At 36.6% G+C, this 18148-nt stretch overlaps 2 protein-coding genes across 2 annotated transcripts; one reads left to right on the top strand and one right to left on the bottom strand.

Moving 5' to 3' along the window:
- Positions 1-263: 263 nt before the first annotated feature.
- Positions 264-9923, top strand: LOC144964482 (uncharacterized). Its single transcript, XM_078898846.1, has 5 exons — positions 264-483; positions 1584-1851; positions 2690-2893; positions 4418-4656; positions 5723-9923. Exons 1-5 carry the CDS (start codon positions 338-340, stop codon positions 6027-6029), a joined length of 1164 nt encoding a protein of 387 aa, XP_078754972.1. The 5' UTR covers positions 264-337; the 3' UTR covers positions 6030-9923.
- Positions 9924-11448: 1525 nt separating this feature from the next.
- LOC144964484 (protein FAM136A-like) lies at positions 11449-18014 on the bottom strand. Its single transcript, XM_078898848.1, has 3 exons — positions 17795-18014; positions 16043-16183; positions 11449-13827 (listed from the first exon to the last, which is right to left on the bottom strand). Exons 1-3 carry the CDS (start codon positions 17876-17878, stop codon positions 13630-13632), a joined length of 423 nt encoding a protein of 140 aa, XP_078754974.1. The 5' UTR covers positions 17879-18014; the 3' UTR covers positions 11449-13629.
- Between the last annotated feature and the right edge of the window lie 134 nt (positions 18015-18148).

Raw genomic sequence — 18148 nt, forward strand, 5'->3', positions numbered from 1 at the left:
CAGCAAAAAAAAAAAAAACAACAAAAAATAAAAACATTGTGCATTATTAAATTCCAGATCGACAACAGAGAAATTTGATAGGTCCTCTCTGTAGAAGGAAAATATTGGAATGTGATTATTATCATTATTTCTATTACGTTTTATCATCATCATGATCATCATCATCATCACTGATAGCACTGACAAGCTGATCAACTCTGCAGACGGGGGCGGTGTCCACTGTTTGAAGCTCTTTTGCACTTAGAAAGTACAATAGGCTTCTCTAATTTTGGTTTCCTTTCTCCAAGGTAAAATAAACAAAGTTTCCTCGCTTACTAAGACGTAGAAGAGATTAGAGATGGCTTACACTTATTGTAAAGTTAATTTTAATTGGAAATCTGATACAGATGAAAATGTGTCTCTAGAGAAAGCTGCAAATGTGATCAAATATAGCTGTATTGACGTTGAATCCTCTGATTTTGACAACATTTCGTTTGAAAACAGGTTGGTTGGTTGTCCTTACACTTACTAAACACTTATACTTCACTTACGTGAGTGAGTAAGCTTCTAAGTCTAAGTCTAAGTCTAATTTCAGAATGAGTCTGTACAAATTAAATAAAAAAATAATACTTTTTTCTTCAATTATATAAGTCAATCATTAGACCCATGCTTGAATATGGTAACTGTATATCGATCCCCTTGCCCTTATTCATCAAACGGCAGTCAATTGATTTAGAAAACGAAGTGGCAATCCGGACTCGAGTCTTAATAGTTCCCTGTGGCTCTTCGGACTCAAACTCCAATGTGCAGAAGGGAGTACGACAATGTGGGCAGTATAATCAGAGGGTGGAACTGATAGAGAAATAAAAGAAGAGTTCAGAAGAAATTATGTTTTTACTTTGGACTAGAAGGATTGTTGCCTGTCTCAAAACAGAGAGAGAGTAATTTATTTTATGAAATAGCATAGTGAAGTGAAGGAAATATTTGAAATTGAATCAACATTAGATTAATCAACATTAATTAAGGCAGTCTCTCATGTAATTCAATTTTTGTTTGTTTTGCTACTCACCATTTAATCAATTTGATTCTAAGTTTGGCCATTTCAAAGTGTCATTATTTGAGACCTGTCAATCGAATTTAATTACACTCCTCTTCATATAGATCATATAATTGTCCAATCCCCCTTCCATTTCTATTATTTGACAAGAACACCCAGTGTGACAACTTTGTCTCCAGGAATAAAGCAGGATGGTTGTGGGGACATAAAGCTGTGCTATTTCCTGTTGTTGTATTAAATACATTTTCCCTATTATTAATTCTGTGTTATTTTGGCCTTGGGCGACAAGTATTTATTTGCAGGCCTGATAACCCAAATTATTATGGTCTCATTGTTATAATGGAAATACTCTCAACCCGACGCAAAATACGTCCATTTCAACAATGTGGCCCACAACTGCATTCAGTTATCAGACCTGCTAATTTGTGTATCTTGGTAATCACTTTATTGACATTTTGAGATAAAGTAAATAAAATATAAAATATGTTATTCAATATTATTTTTTTTAAATTCATTTTTTTCCTTCCCTCCTTCCCCTTGATTACAGAGTCAACGGCCATGACACATGTTCACTTGGGTTTCACAAGGGTGAGAATGACGAGGGATTTGTGACAACAATAACATGCAACAATCCAGAGTTTTCTCAGATAGACGGTATATCCATAGACAGCGAATCACGAACATTGGAAATCAGCAATGACCGTGAGGGTTATATTAAAACAGTCAGAGGAAAGAAACTCATCCATGAATCAAACGCAGACAGTTTTGTTTGTTCTTGCAGTTTTGAAAAGTCTTACTCTTCACTATCGATAAAGGTACATTTTATCATATCATATATTATATCATGTAATGGTTTTATTTAGGCCAATTGACCTTTCAATACCGTGTGTATTTAAATGTAATCATAAATAAATCGGGAATTGATTATTTCTTTATCAAGCATTATTTTGAATCTGTATATGGAAGAAATATATTTTGTTACATACTTGATATTGTTCCAAAGCTTTACAGTTGGGATAATTTTAAAAATTCCCCTTTCATAATAATAATATATCTTTATTGTCCTAAAAAAAGTGGCAATTTGTCATTTGGTTACACATTTATAACAATACAATATTGACATAGACGCTAGTTTTATATCTGTCAATAAATATATAAAACTGGTTTCCTGTCCCTTTGGACCAAAGTTACATTTTGATAGCTAAACACCTCATAGTATATATGATATCTTGTATTTACACATCTGACCAGTAATCAGAAGGTCTGAAGTTCGATTCCCAGTCGAGGCAGACTGATCTTTTGGGATGTTTTTTTTTTCTTGTATATTTCTTTCTTGCTTTGTCCAGCACGGTTTCATACACACTTGTTCAGTATTTACACTAGTAAGTTTCTTAATTTCCAGGGTTTTAAAAAATTATTATTTTGGAAAATTTGTTCTAGAGTATCATATTTTGATCAGTTGTTATGTATTCTGCAATTTAGAAATTTATATTTTTTTCATTTTATTTAGTTTTTTTTTTTTTTTTTTTTTTTTTTTTTTTTTTTTTTTTTTCATGGAAAAAGGCAATTTTTAAATACCGTCAAAGATAATTGTTTTTGTTTTTAGCTATTTCAAATATTTTTTTTTCTCCCCCCTCCCCACTTTAATCTCAGCTGTTGTCATTAGGGGCAAAGAAAAATGTTCTCGTTCACTCTATAACAATCAACATACGCCAACACAACTTAGACGGTAGTGCATCATTGAATACCAACCAAAGTTTTGACATGGCCAAGCTGAAGAGGGACATCGAGGACATGGGAGACTCAGTCTCCGACAAGGCTCTGGACTTTCTCGCTACCATGGAGACTTTTGAAAAGGTTTGTTTAAAATCTGAATGCAAGCCTGGCCGTAATACAAGGACTTGTACGAATCATTTCATTTTTTTCATTCTTTTCAATTACTTACTTACTTATCCAAACCAGTGATCACCTGAGCTCTAGCCCTTCGGTCTTGTGCCATGACGTAGAAGTTTGACTTCTTTTGTAGTTGTTCCAGTTGACTATACAGTGTGTTACTGATGCTTGGATTTGGTGGGAGGAATGTGCATCTCATTCTTTTCAATTAAAATGACCTTATTGGTGTATTTCAGAGCTGCCTACTTTTACGAACGTAGAATGTTTTGGCTTCAATTTTAGAACTTCATGAGCATCTTTAAGTCATTAAAACTTATTGAAAATGAAAGTTTGATGCCAGACTACATCATTTTAAGGCTTATGACGTGAATTTTTTAAATTTTCAAGTAGGCGCACGTTTGCATTTGAATTTTTGACTGGTTATTTCAGATTATATTTCTTTAAAATATGTATTAGTATTAGCATGTCTCTTGTGACATTTGACCTTAATGATAAAAGTTAAAATGTTCTATAATTGGCATCTGGTAATCTGTTAAGGGATTTAATGAGATTTCTCTTGTGTCTTTTCATTTTATTTTTATTTCGTACCTTTTCAAAGACTTGTATTTTTTGTTACAATCATCACCATTTCCTTTTTATGGATCACTTTTCCTTTTCAGAATCTTGAAAACTTTTGATATAAATTAAATAAGATAAAGTAGAGTAGTCCTCTTATTTATAACAATTCGGGTGTAAAATGAATACCTGACCATAAACAGTGTTGGCTCTGTCAGAAAAAAATTGTAATATTGCCTAACAGGCGTCATGTCTTGTTCTACATGTTACATGTTGCTATTGGTCAGGGACCCTTTGTACAGCACTTTGATCACGTTTAGTGTATATTGCCCTATATAAAAGCTCAATTTGTTTTTTGTTTTTTGTTTTTTTCATGTTCAGTGATGTTGTTTGATGCTTGTAACTTATTTTATTCATTGACGGTTTGAATCTTGGTGTGGGCAGCAGAAAGTTGAGTCCTTGGTTTAGACTCTATACTAACATTTTCTCAATGTACTCAAGTGTAAAAATGCGCACATGACTGGTAACACTGTTACCTCTGTGGATAAGAAAGAATAATATCATTGTAAAGGCAGAATGTCTCAATCCATATGTTCAGTGATGCTGTTGGAGTGAGACCACTTGTAAAGTGTTTTGAGCACATGCAATGGATATTGCTCTGTATAGAAGGGATGAAGTTGACGTCACTCACCTCTTTGTTATTGTTTTTAGCCTGCCATTTTTATGAGTATTTCTCACAAAATTGTATCAATCAGACTATAAACAGCCGAGGTTACTCACAGTTTTTCTGTGTTGGTACATTATATCCGGCTGGTGGAATGTTGTGAGTAAATTACCTAAGCACATAGCATCAATAAAAGTTCTATTTATCGTTTGTTATTTTTCTTTTGCTTTAATATATAATGAAACCGTAATTAATTTCCCCTCAAACAGAATAAGATGAGCAGTCTTGGAGGCCTTTTCAATCCAAATAGCCTAATGTCCATGCAGTCACCAGCAGGCCAGAATGGAATTTCTTCCATCATGAGATCGGTGCTTGGAGATGATACGATGAAGAGCTTGGAGGAGGACGTGGAGGAAGGGCCTGATGATGATCATGGCAATATTTATAACATACTCCAGGCCATTTGTGGGAAAGTCACGGCAAACAGAATTCCACGGAAGCCAAACATGTATGGGAGTCTAGCAAGCTTATTTTTAAAAAATATAAACTGAATAATATTTGTTTTCTCTCTCTCTCTCTCTCTCTCTCTCTCTCTCTCTCTCTCTCTCTCTCTCTCTCTCTCTCTCTCTCTCTCTCTCTCTCTATCTCTATCTCTCTCTCTCTCCCCCCCCCCCCTCTATTTCCTTGAATCACTAACAATCACTGTCTATATTGTTTACTACATATTCATGTAAATGGGTCTTTGAACTCCAGACGTTGAAATTTACTCTTTCTCATCCCGTGATTGTAATACTGTACATTCATTGATTTTAAAAAGTAGTCCTTCAGAGCTATTGGGCCCATGGAGCCAGAGTTTGTCCCAGTTTCTATAGTGTGAAATGGACAATAGCTGCTTGCTATCCTTTGGATAGGATGCTAGTTTGTCGCAAAGCACGTTCTACCCAATCTAACAAACTTTGCTACCCATTCACTGCTGGGTGGACAGGGGGGCCAGAAATAAATCTCCACTGCACCTGGGATCAATCTTGGTCTCATTGTGTGTGAAGCGAGTGCTCTACCAAATGAGCTATGGGGACCCCCAATTGATTTAAAAACAAATCTTTATTTATTTTATTTTTATTTATGCTACTGCGCTAATTTTGAAAAATAGACCCAAATAAAAAAATTCATCTGTTTGGTCTCCATAGAAAGCTGTTCAAAAAACACACCATTTACAAAATCTGTACCTCTGATTATTAAACACAAAATATTCATACCCTTGGATATTTCCATGACCTTGTGCATTACTATTTTCAAAATAGTAATCTAAGATCTAATAACAATTAATAGAACAATCCTATCTAAATATTAAATACGCCCGCAAAATTGATGAACAGATGTTTAAATTTTCTGACCCCATTCTTGGAATGCTCTTCCCCAGAATACCAGAAACGCTGACTCATTATCAACTTTCAAATCTAAATCTAAATCAATAACTTGACTTTTTGTCCAGAGCCTATTAAATCAGGCTAAGACGTTATACAAATGTCATTTATTATTCTAATTATTATTTTATTATCTTTTTTTTTCACTAGAGAGTCATCAGCAGCAGACACGGATGTTAATTTAGATCAGCCATCACCTGATGTGAAACCAATCAATGGCCAGATCCAGGTCTCGGGAATCAACGGAAGTCACATGATGCTGGGTGTCCTTGACCAGAGGTTGGAAGAGGCCAAGAAGGAAATGAGGGAGGAGATACACGCCGTGAAGAGGGAGGTCATAGGTCACATTGATGGTTTGAAGAAGGAGATGATGGAACAATTGAACAGTATCACCATTTTGTTGCAGGGATTACAGGCAACCACTGGAAATTCTCAAAGTGTTGAAAACGACAAGTGATGCTCAATCTTAAATGATTATTTATTTTTTTTTTTTTAAATCCACTAAAGATGGAAGAGGAATTGTTTGTATGTGATTCAGTAAAATACTCACTGATTATTCCTGGTGGAACAGTTAAAGGCAGCTGTAATCATCTCTTAAAAGTAGTTGTAACTTCAAAGTGTTGATATTCTATTGCAAAGAATTTGATGAGGATTGATCACCTCTTGAGGGGCCTTGATAGCTAAGATGGTATAAATAGCATAGTGTGTGGAGTTCGGGATGGCTGAAGCCATTATTGCACGAGTTCGGATCACCATTCAGTCAAATATCCAGGCGGGCCGTTCATGGAACCCGCATACAGGTCGACATCCAGGATCGTCTAGTGACAGTCAATCAGAATTACACCTTTGCCCGAGATGTGCCTCAAGCACCCCCACCAACGACAAGGCGACGATCCATTAGGGGTGAACTTAGATGGTAATGGACTTGAACTCACAGGCAAAGGAATCGGTCGGTAACAGTCCGGTGTGCAAATGTTTTAAAAAGTTATCATCCCTTTGCCCGTCCAGTAGCAATATGGTAGCTGGGTCAGTTGAGCTGACAGAAAGTACTTTATTGTCCAGTTTAGTGCCACAGAAAACAGGAGAAACTTAAGCCTCATGGGCCTGAGACAGACCTGCCAAGATGACAATTTAGAAATTTGTAGTTTTTAGGAGATAGGAATAGTTCTCACTATGGTTAACTTTATAGATCAACCATTTGTCCTCACAATGATTAAATAACACTTCACAATCCTCAAAATTATGTATTCTAACATGAACTTTAATTTTCAGTGAGTTTCAATGACTTAGAGATGCTCATGAAGTCATGAAGTTCAGAAGTTTGAGCCGAAATTTCGTAATTCTACAAATTTTTAATAGCAGTAGGAGGCAGGTCTGCTTATGGCTCAGAAGGACTAGTTATCTCTCTGGCCTTCTAAAAACAACAACCATTTGTTGTTAAGTGACGTCTATCATATTATATTGATGCAGGGTGATTCAGATTTGTGTACAGTTTTAAGTAAATGGTGCTCATTATATATAAATACATATTTTTTATTCATGTTCACATCACTGTTTATACATTGATGTGTTGTTTTGAAATGACAGTATATGTATTTTGAAGCATCCCTGTGTTGATATCTCGGTGCAATAATTCTACAGCTGTAAAAAGATAAGGTTCTGGTATGCTGTGTACAATTTGCTCATACATTCCCTCTAGTTTGATACTCTATAATATTCAATGTAGTGCCCAATTTTTAACTGGTTGATTTTAAAGCCAGGAATGTCGCTTATATCGAAGACTATTATTTTTTTTAATGGTCTCTAGATCATTCTTAAAAAGAAACACATTTGCATGATTTATGCAGAGTTGCCAATTGTAAGCAAAAAAAAAAAAAGAAATAGAATTTTTGTAGGCTTTTTATTACCTATGTACGATTATATCCTTTTTCCTGTTAATCTATACACTTTTTGACATTAGATTGAATTCCCAGTGTTTGTGTTTTATCCTGCTCCTCTTATGCTTAAAGAAGGTTTTTGTAGATTCTACATGATTTCCACCACTAGCATCTTAACGAATTGAATAGCATTTATGGTTTGTTTTATAACATTTGAAAAAGCCAAGATTATAAATAAAATTAAACTTTTGAAATTCTTTGCCGATAAACTTGTGAATATTTCCAAAATTATCTAATGAGAGTGCTGACTGCAGGTTTATATATTTGTGAATTGTACATTTCCCCCCAAATCTTATACTTTTTGGCAAGTATTCTTACATTTTTTTTTCTTTAAATGAGGTTGGCAGCTCTGATTTATGTAACATTCATTGTAAATAGTCATTTTTGGTAATGTAAAAAATTCATTTATGAGACTTTACCAAGTAAATGCTGATCGGCTATTTTTTTGTGTATAAATTATAAAGATGATTTTGTACATACCAATACTAGTGAAATTGCTTTTCTCCATGTAATTGATAATAAACAATTCTGTTCATGTTTGAATTGTGCAAAAGTTTGGGTATATTTTTACAATTTTCTTATACAAGTAAAGGATAAATAGAAATAAAATAAAAATAAAATTCTCTTTACTCGAGTTTAGGGTCTATTCCAAAAGAGGAATAGAATAACCCAAAAAGGGAAGAATGGAATAACCCAAGCATCCGCTGCAAACTGAGCTAGGGCGGGGTGATTGCTCAAGGCCATATAGTGCAACAGGTATTCGAACATGGTACAGGACAACCTCTCTATTACGACAATCGTTATAGCGAAATTCCCTCAATAGGCACACGGCAACCAGGTCCTGATGTCTTCCTTATATATTGCTAGTAATTTTTAAAACTCTTTAGCGACATACATTTGAGCAAAAACCCTGATTAGCGACATTGGAATTCCTGTTTTGATGAAACTGCTAGCCTTTCAACCAATGAAATTTGTCCTCATAGCCAATGACAACACATAGCCAATGAAAACCCTTACTCTTTGACCAATGATATTCCATACTTACTCAACATCAGCCAACGAGAATACGAGAATGAATGCTTTTCGATCAATTAATGTTCTTGATAGACTGTACAATGACCTGATGGTCTGTGAGATCGTTTTCTCCAGACTCAGACAGAGCCAGACTGCGATCGATGACTTTTTCACAAAACATTGACATGAAAGTCACCTTGTGTAAATATATTTTTTAAAATAGAAAATGAGAAAATTGTTTTTAATTGTGGCCATGTTTGCAATTGCATACATGCCGGTCCCAAACCTGGATAAACAACTCTCTTCTGTGCAACAATTGATGATATGTGTGAAGCTCTTTATGGCTTATTAGTATTAGTAATGTGTATGTAAAGAGTTTGCATATGTGGATGCGGAGAAGTTTCTGTATGTGGATTTGAGTATACAGGTGTATGTGTGTACGGGTGTTAGTGTGTATGCTAGTCTATATAGTCTGAGTGATTGTTAAGCGCCATAGAGCACTTGTCAGTGGATTAATGGGCGCTATATAAGTATACTATTATATGTTACACTAGAGTTCTTTTCAATACTTTTGAATTTAAATCTCACTGCTAAGTTTTTTATTTATTCTACTTAATGGATTATAACACCCATTTCTAATAATATGATTGATAGTGTAAGGGATTTTGTTTAACATCATATTTCTATTCTCGAGTTTGGGTTTTTTTTAAATATAGTGCAATATCCACTCAATGTGCTCAAAGCACTTTACAAGGGGTCCCTGGTTGTACTGTACCATTAGTAGTGCCGCGCTGAGGACCGGTCCCACGGTCTTTTAGCTGTGAACCGGAGACCGGTCCCAAAGTGGAAGACCGGCGGCGGTCCTCACTTCTTATCACCTTTCAACGGTCTCGCGCCATACTACTTCCCCAGCGATTCGTTGCCTCGGTTCTTTGCCTATCTTCCACCAATCACCACCCATCCCACTTAATTAATCGCACCCACCCCCCTTTGCCATACACTAAACGACACAGACAACCATAGAGGCAGACGACCACCTCCCTCCACTCCGCAAACCGCCCTTTCGTGTGTGAGATGGGGGGAACAGGAGGCGCACGCCTTGGACGATTCCATTATACGGGGTAAATTTCAAAATTTACTACACCATAATGATCGCAATGACAATGATCTAAGATGAAGGCATGACCCCTCTTCTCTAATGGGTTATTGTTTGAAATGCATGTGACTACTAAAGATGTGTTTGTGTGTGTGTGTGTGTGTGTGTCGAACCTAGCAAGTAGCAAGTCCGATTTTTTGTTTTCTTTTGTCCATCTCTTGTCACCACTCCTTTCTATCGCATTGTTGTCATTTAAAATAATACAATAATATTAAAATTTCGTTTGGTGTTTTAACTAATCAAATAATATGAGTTTCATTAGTTTCTTCCTTCCAAAAAAACCAGTTATAACGTCTGTATTTTAAAAAAGACCAATAGAATATTTGGGGACCCCTATAGCTCAGTTGATAGAGCACTCTCTTTATACGCAAAGGGCCAGAGATCGATCCCGGGTGCAGTCGAGTTTTTTTCTGAATCCCTGTCTACTCAGCAGTGAATGGGTAGCTGGGTTTGTTAGATCTGGCGAAAAGTCACTATCGACCCCACTTATTACTGCATCCACCCCCTCTTATTATAACTTCACGTCTCTCTCTTACCCTTCAATGCTCGCTGCCCTCTATTGTGTGTGTGCGTGTGGGGGGATGGGGGTGGGGGGGGGGGGGGGGGGGGGGGTAGGAGTTGCGTGTGTGTATCAACGCCACGAACAACTCGATCAACGCCTTGGGCGATTCCATTATCTCCGTGAATGGGGATAAATTTCAAATTTTATTCACGCGAAATTATCGAAGTAACAATGAAGTACGGTGAGCAAATAAAGAAGGCATCACCCCTCTTCTCTAATTAGGTTACAATTTGAAATGAGTGTGACTACTCCGTGTGTTTTACTCCTGTAGACCACGGTTTTCATCGTGTAGCAGTCCCGAGTCTTTAACGGTTCAAGAATGAACGATCCCACGGTCCCAAAGGTCAAAACGGTTCGAACTTCCAACATGTCTCTCAGGAATGTTCAATGTTGAAAAGGACCGGTCCTTGCGGTTTTCATTTCCCAGGGACCGTAGGACCGTGGTCCTTAAGCTTGCCAAGGACCGCCCCGCACTAACCATTAGTACCATGCAACAGCAACTTGTAACATGTAAAACAAAACACGACACCTGTTAGGCGATATTGCAATTATTTCAGACAAAGCCAGGTTAGCAGCCAGGTACTCATTTTGCACCGGAGTACAGTGAGAGAATGTGAGTAAAGAGCCTTTTCCAAGGACTCAACTATGCGCTGAGCAAGGCTTGAACCCAGGTATTCTGAGATTTTTTTTTCTTTTTTCATTGACTTACTCATTTTTTTCCTCATTGTTGTAGACCATACAATGCACTCATGCCAATCCCAAGCCTGGACAAACGACAGAGGGAAAATGGGGTTCGAGCACTGTAGTTTATGACTTTAAAAATGACAATACACCACATAAAGTAAAAGCTTAACAGCTAAAATCTTTGTCAACTAGATAAATACAAAATCTAATGTGTCTTTTCATCGGCACTGGTCCGTGCATCGAACCGTTATTATCACGGGTCTCTTCACACCCCCTTTTTGAAAACCTGGGAATAACAACAACCCTGGATAACCACACAATTTTCCAGTCCCGGGCGATGTCCTTATAGAGAGGTTGTACTGTAATTGGAGTTTATTTTATATCATATAAGCCAAGAGCAAATATAACAATGACAGATAAGAGATTTGAAATAGGAAGACACGGCAGTACAACACGAGTATGTGCAAAACTAGACTATTCACAGTCGATAATATTTTTAAAAAAGAAAAATTACACATAAAAATAGATGAACTATGATAAATGCATTTATTATCACAAACAAATTGCTTATCTCTCATTTACTTGTTCTCACACAGCATTCAATATTATTATTATATACATCAAAAAGTAAAATTACCCACCAGTACTATGAACTCATCCACACACTTGAATTACATTGACACAACTCACTACCATTTAACATCCACACACTTTATACATTTGTAACTTCTAACAAAATTTAGGAGATTGAAGGTCTACGAATGATATCAAAACAGACAGGACTGTTTATTCATCTTTAATGTTGCATTATTTCTCAGAGAGAAAAAGAACTATTAATATTCACGTTTGTGGCATTTAAATTTAACTCTCCAAGCAATATTCAGCAGTTCTGAGTTGAGTCCTGGTACCATCCGAGATTAGACTTCACCGCTGACCTCAATGTTCTGATCAATGAAAATTCATGGGATGTCATTGGACAATAAACTCACATTTTCATTGGCTGTTATTTTATCTGACAGGGGGACATACGCTGTTTTGTTTCAGCTAATTATAAATTGTATTATTTGTTTCTAGATCAATTTTAGCTGATATGGATGTCAATATACAGTTCAGTTTGTGTACAACAACCTCGGTTGCAACAGGAGCTCAGCTACAACAGGAAATTTTTAAATCCCCATTCTACGCCTATAAATCATGCATGGCTAATACAGGGAATTATTTCTTGGAACATGGCTACAATGGGTGTGTGAATGGCAAGTTTACTACCCAGTTGAGAAAAACTACATACCTACTCAACAAGAAGAGAGGAAGGCACACATGACACGCATAACTTATGGAAAGGAGATGAGGTGGGAGTGGGCAAATGGCAATTATTGTGTGTACTATTGATGTTTCTCTGTGTACTTGATGTATCCATGACAAAATACAATAAAAGGCTCATGAGAGGCGGGTAACTGACCGATCAACATGTTGATACACTTAGGCCTAGTATGTTATGTGTAGAATGAAGGATGTATGTCTCGTGACTGATTAGGTAACTATGCCCGATGAGAAGTGAGATGGTGGGAAGCCTGTGGTTAGGACTGTGCGCTACTTGAGTTTTGAAGTGCACTTAGTGGATGGTGGAGTTGGAATCTGGAATGGGTGGAATGCAGATGAACGGAGGAAGGTAGAATTAACCGTTGCATTGTTCCAACCCGTCTTGTGTCCAGAAGTAAGTGGAAGAGGGGGTGAGGTATGGTGATTTCGGGTGGGAGTTAGATGACTGGAAGTCACAGTCACTTAGGGAGGTTACTTGATAATTACTGTGTCTTTAAAAAAAATATTTCCCTCAGTATTGCTTCCCTTCCAATTCCGTCTTGACTACAACGGGGACTCTTTGCGAGTCACAATGTCCTTATTGTATCCAATTTCCAGTATAAACGTCTTCTGATAAAATACATGTTGATCAAGATTATTTCCCAATACAGTACCAAAAATAAAAGTAAATAAATAAATATATAAATACCCCCCCCCCCCCCCCAAAAACACAAGACTTTGAAGTCATGTCCATATGCCCAATCCAATGTCAAAATACCGGCTCTGCACTGCAATAGCTCAAATATTTTCTTTTTTAAAAATGAATCATAAGTCCCACAGAACAATGAGCACGACTAGTGGCCTAATCCCGTAAATAAAGGACTGCATTCACTGACATGGAATGGTAAAACTATGATTACATATCAGAATCAGTGACCACCTGAGCTCTAGCCCTTCAGTCTTGTGCCATGCCTTAGAAGTTAGACGTCGTTTGTAGTTGTTCCAGGTATTAATCTATGATTAAAATCATGACAATCATAAAATTGAATTAAAAGTTGCATTAACAACTAGAAAACATTTTAGGGACCAGTGTCGTCTTTCCATCTATCAGAACATGCCTCCCCCCCCACACACTCCACTTTCTTTTATTGCATACCAACATTCTTTTCATCAAGTCTTCCGGAACTCAACTTATCAAAGTAACTCTTTCTCTCAAAAACCGCTCAACAAAATTTTTTTTTAAAACAAAAAAAAAAACAAAAACAAATTAAAAATTCTACATTCCGTGAGATTAGATCCACCCTTTGTATATATATATATATCAAGGCTAGGATATTTGAATTGAATTTGAATCTGATAAATGGCGAGATCAACCAAAAAATACAAACCTAAAAATTTACAAACATCAATATTTTCTAGATTTTAACGTTTCTAACATTCTCTTTGTCATGCCTGGAATCAATTCTACGTGTGAATCTGCACATTCGACAACACAGCCCTCCAGTATTGACCTCCCTTTCTTATAATCATCATCTGAAGGAGATGTAGGCATTTTATCTTTCACTTTATCTTGACAGCTCATGGCACAACGTTGTAACCGATTCTGAAAATAAATATAAACGTCTATTGAATTTAAAAACTGAAAAATCAACCGAACATTAAATGACACAACAGAAGGGAGAGGGAGGGAGAAAAAGAGAGAGAACGAGAGAGGGGAAGAAAAATAAAGAAGGAGTGAGGCAACTAGAGTTTCAATGAGTCTGCATTCATCATCTATCGATGAAAATTATGTTTGCACTTGCATAAAAAGTCAATTATAAATTATAAAATTTATTTTACACCCCCCTCCCCCACCCTTCCTATAATAATATTTACTCTCCAAGTAAAACTTAAAGAAGTAAGTATCAACTCCTTAATAATAATAATAATAATAATCTTTATTGTCCAAATTAAAGGCAATTCATGTGAGGTAAACAATGCTCAGTTTGGTTCATGGTATGAACATCAACACATTTACAAATACAGACACAGCCATACACGAACATACACGCACATAATACATACATACATACATACATACATACATACATACATACATACATACATACATATATACATACATACATACATATATACATACATACATACATACATACACACAGACACACAGACAGACAGATAGAACGATACGATATATTTGCTGGGATAGCAGATAACCATATTATTAATATAGTGTCTTATATTAAGAAGAAGATGGCAATGATTGTGATGATGATGATGATGATGATGATGATGATGATGATGATGATGATAACGACGGCGGCAATGTCGATGATGATGATTCACGACACTGCTTCTCGTTATTTTCATTGGTTGTCTCATTTTTCCACAGAAGATTTGTTAATTAATTTTATGGCGGTTGGAATGAAGGTTGTCTTATGTCGATTTGTCCTACATTTTGCTTCTAGATACCGTCTTCCGGAGCGCAGAAGTTGGAATTTTCCGCTCAGCGGATGCCTCTTTTCGTTGATAATGTTAAATGATTTCTTCTCAACTGCATTAATATAAGTTGTGTCAAGGCTTCTAAGGTCGGTGTTAATTATTTTTGAAGCCTCTCTGAGGGTTCTATGTAGTTTGGATTTTTCTTTTGTTCCACAGCTTCCATACCACGTTGTGATGCCAAACGAAACAATACTCAATATTAATGACTTATAGATTTGTATCATGGTATTTCTGTTCACATTGAAAGACCTTAATTTTCTGAGTATATACAAGCGCTGGTTACATTTTTTGATGACATTGTTGGTGTGCGATTCAAATTTTAGACTGTTATCTATAATTACACCAAGGTATTTAAACGTTTCAACAGTTTCAACCGCCTGATTGTTAATTTTTGTTATTTGTCTTGCTCTTTTTCCTATTTTTCTGTGATCAAACAGTTGTTCCTTTGTTTTTGTTACATTGAGCTCTAGACAGTTATCGGCACACCATTTGCTGAATTTACTAACTTGCTCAGTGTATTTAAATTCGGAGACGGAATCATTGAGCAGGCCGAGTATTGCGGTGTCATCAGCATACTTGATGAGTTGGCAGTTATCAAAGCTAGCCACACAATCGTTTGTATAGAGGATGTAAAGTAGAGGTGAGCTTACACACCCTTGTGGGCATCCGTTTGAAAGAGTTTTTACTGATGATATATTTGAGCCTACTCTGACATGTTGGGGGCGATCGATGAGAAAGTTGTTATACCAGTTGATGAGGTAATGGGGAAGGTTTAGAGCATGCAGTTTACTGATTAATATGTTGGTTTTCATGGCATTAAAGGCAGACGAAAAATCGACGTATAGGATTCGGCAGTAGTTGGCGGGTGAAACATCCAAGTGATTTGATATTGAATGCATCACTGTGAGGAGTGCGTCTTCCACACTAAGATTTTGTTGGTAGGCAAACTGATATGGATCAAGTATGTGTTGGTCATATATAAATTGCAACAGCTCTCTTTTCAGAATTTTTTCCAGACATTTCATAATAATTGATGTTAAAGCAACAGGTCTATAATCATTCAGCTGAGTTGGTGGATTCTTTTTGGGTACTGGAATTATAGTCGATGTTTTCCATATAATTGGGATTTTCTGTTCCTTTATTGAACGTTGGAAAATAGGTAGGAAAGGGACAGCTAGTTGGTTGTTACAGTTTGAAATACATGCCCTTTCAGTGATGTCTGGTGTGTGTGTGTGTGTGAGAGAGAGAGAGAGAGAGAGAGAGAGAGATGTTTTTCAATAATGTGCATGTCTCAAACCAGAACCCGAAATATTTACCTGGAAAGCCTCTATTTCATTCTGTAGATATGCTTGGGCTCTGTTTAGGTCATGGGAACATTTCTCCACACAAGATTGTACCTCATCCAAATTCGCTTTGCTGTTCTCGCAGCATTTGGTGCTGCATTTGTACATGTCCAGCTGAAAGAAAACATAACAATCATAGTGCATGGATTATTAACGACAGAAATTTATTTTTAAAAAGGAGATACTTTACGAGGAAAAAAATCCACCCTCTCCTCCAACAAATAAAAAAGAACAAAGAATAAACATAAATTTGACTTCAGTTTCTTTCTCAATATGAAACACCATCCAATCAGGGCAACCTAATCATTCCAGGACAAGGAAGGAAAACAGCATGGAAAGGGCAAATTAGGTATGGAAAGGATATAAAGATAGCAAAAGTTGGAACGCTCCATCCAACGTGAACACAGATCTTATAATCAAACGCACTCATGGGCTTGATTTAACATTGTTGTAATGGACCATATTTTGCGTTGGTTTGAGAGTATTTCCATTATAAAAATGAACCAAAAACAATTTTGGTTATCGGACATGCAAATAACATGACGTCCCCATCCCATCATGGGAGGTGATGAGACTCAAGTCTTAATTCAGACAGCATATTGTTACAGTGAGACCTCAATATATATAGCAGTGATGGTTAAAAAACTGAGCCCTGATATAGCCGAATTTCATTGAAACAACCCAAATTGCCTAAGTTTAAATCAAAATCACCATTTTGTTACCATTTGTAGCTTTGGCGTCCCTTGGTATGAGAACTCATACAGTGCAACCTCTTTATCACAACAACGATAATCGTTATAGTGACTTTCCCTAAATATCAACATGGCGGCCACGTCCCGATTTTTTCCATATTATTGTTAGCAATAAAAAACTCTCTATGGCGACATAAATTTGAGCAAAATCCTGAATAGTGACATTGAAATTCCTGGTCCGATGAAACTACTAGCTGTTATACCAATGAAATTTGTCCTCATAGCCAATGAAAAGATTTTCAGCCAATGATATCCCATACATACGATTTGTAGCCAACACAGCAGCCTGAGTTGGATGACGATGAAGAAGCAGAACCAGTTGTCACAGGAAAGGAAGCAAAGATGACACTGTTCACTCCTCGGCACTTTGCCCAGCAGCACCATAATGGTTCATCACTTTTTGACTCGCTAGAGCGTACTGAAGACAAGGTGTGTGAGATCGTCTCCTCCAGAGAGAGAGAGAGAGGCAAGAATAGCGGCATGTGAAGTGTAAGTGTAAGTGAAGGCAAACAACGGTCTGAGTCTGAGTAGATACAGTTGTTATTTTGTTTCTGATTCATATTTGGAGTTAGATTGCAATTTAGATTTTTATTTCATTTTCTTTTATCAAAAGTCAGGGATACTTGATAGGGAGAGAGTAATTCAAAGTACAAGTACAAGGCAAGAACACCTATCGAAAGTATTGGTACCACCGGCGCAGCTCTCTTCTCTATGTCTATGTCTGTTACTGTTTTAACTCGGTTTGTACATGGACATGGAGTTTATGAAGTGGCAGGCAATAAACAGTAAAAAATAAACGAATCTATTCGTGGCCAAGGAGTCCACTTTCTGTCAACAGCAATACAATTCCACGTCTCCACTTCTTGGCTACGGTCTACCACTGCCACTAGACCAGTCAGTCAAGATTTGATTTATCAATCTAGCTAGAAGTCTTAAGTCCAAAGTCTAGTTTCATCCTATTTTTCTTCCTCACCTGCATCGTTCTAATGTGTCCTTTATCAAGAGTTTCCACCATCTTGCCGATGGCAGTTTGAACTCTGCTTGTGGCACCATCCATTTTATAAGATTGATTTGTGCTGTGAGATAAAGTAGTGACCTTATATCAAATGCTCTCAAAGGCCGAAGGACGTTTCAGTTTGTAATTTTTCACATGGGGTTTGTTTAGGTGACAAGAGTTGCCGAACTTGAATAACGTCAAACCATGACACGATAAATCTTAACAGTGAATGGTTATAATATATATATATATATTTTTTAATGAAAAAAATTGGTGCGATATTTAATATCCCTAACATTTAAATCCATTTTACGTATAAATCAAATCATC

Source organism: Berghia stephanieae, chromosome 2, assembly GCF_034508935.2.
Source record: "Berghia stephanieae isolate SIO BIC M18660-M18661 chromosome 2, UCSD_Bste_1.3, whole genome shotgun sequence".
Classification (NCBI taxonomy): domain Eukaryota; kingdom Metazoa; phylum Mollusca; class Gastropoda; order Nudibranchia; family Aeolidiidae; genus Berghia; species Berghia stephanieae.

Excerpts from the sequence above, each read along its gene's own strand:
- LOC144964484 (XM_078898848.1), bottom strand. The coding sequence starts at position 17,878 with ATGGATGGTGCCACAAGCAGAGTTCAAACTGCCATCGGCAAGATGGTG. Across the intron at positions 16,184-17,794 it reads GACACATTAGAACGATGCAG|CTGGACATGTACAAATGCAG; the intron begins GTGAGGAAGAAA and ends GTTTTCTTTCAG. Across the intron at positions 13,828-16,042 it reads ATGAAATAGAGGCTTTCCAG|AATCGGTTACAACGTTGTGC; the intron begins GTAAATATTTCG and ends ATTTATTTTCAG.
- LOC144964482 (XM_078898846.1), top strand. The coding sequence starts at position 338 with ATGGCTTACACTTATTGTAAAGTTAATTTTAATTGGAAATCTGATACA. Across the intron at positions 484-1,583 it reads AACATTTCGTTTGAAAACAG|AGTCAACGGCCATGACACAT; the intron begins GTTGGTTGGTTG and ends CCTTGATTACAG. Across the intron at positions 2,894-4,417 it reads CCATGGAGACTTTTGAAAAG|AATAAGATGAGCAGTCTTGG; the intron begins GTTTGTTTAAAA and ends CCCCTCAAACAG.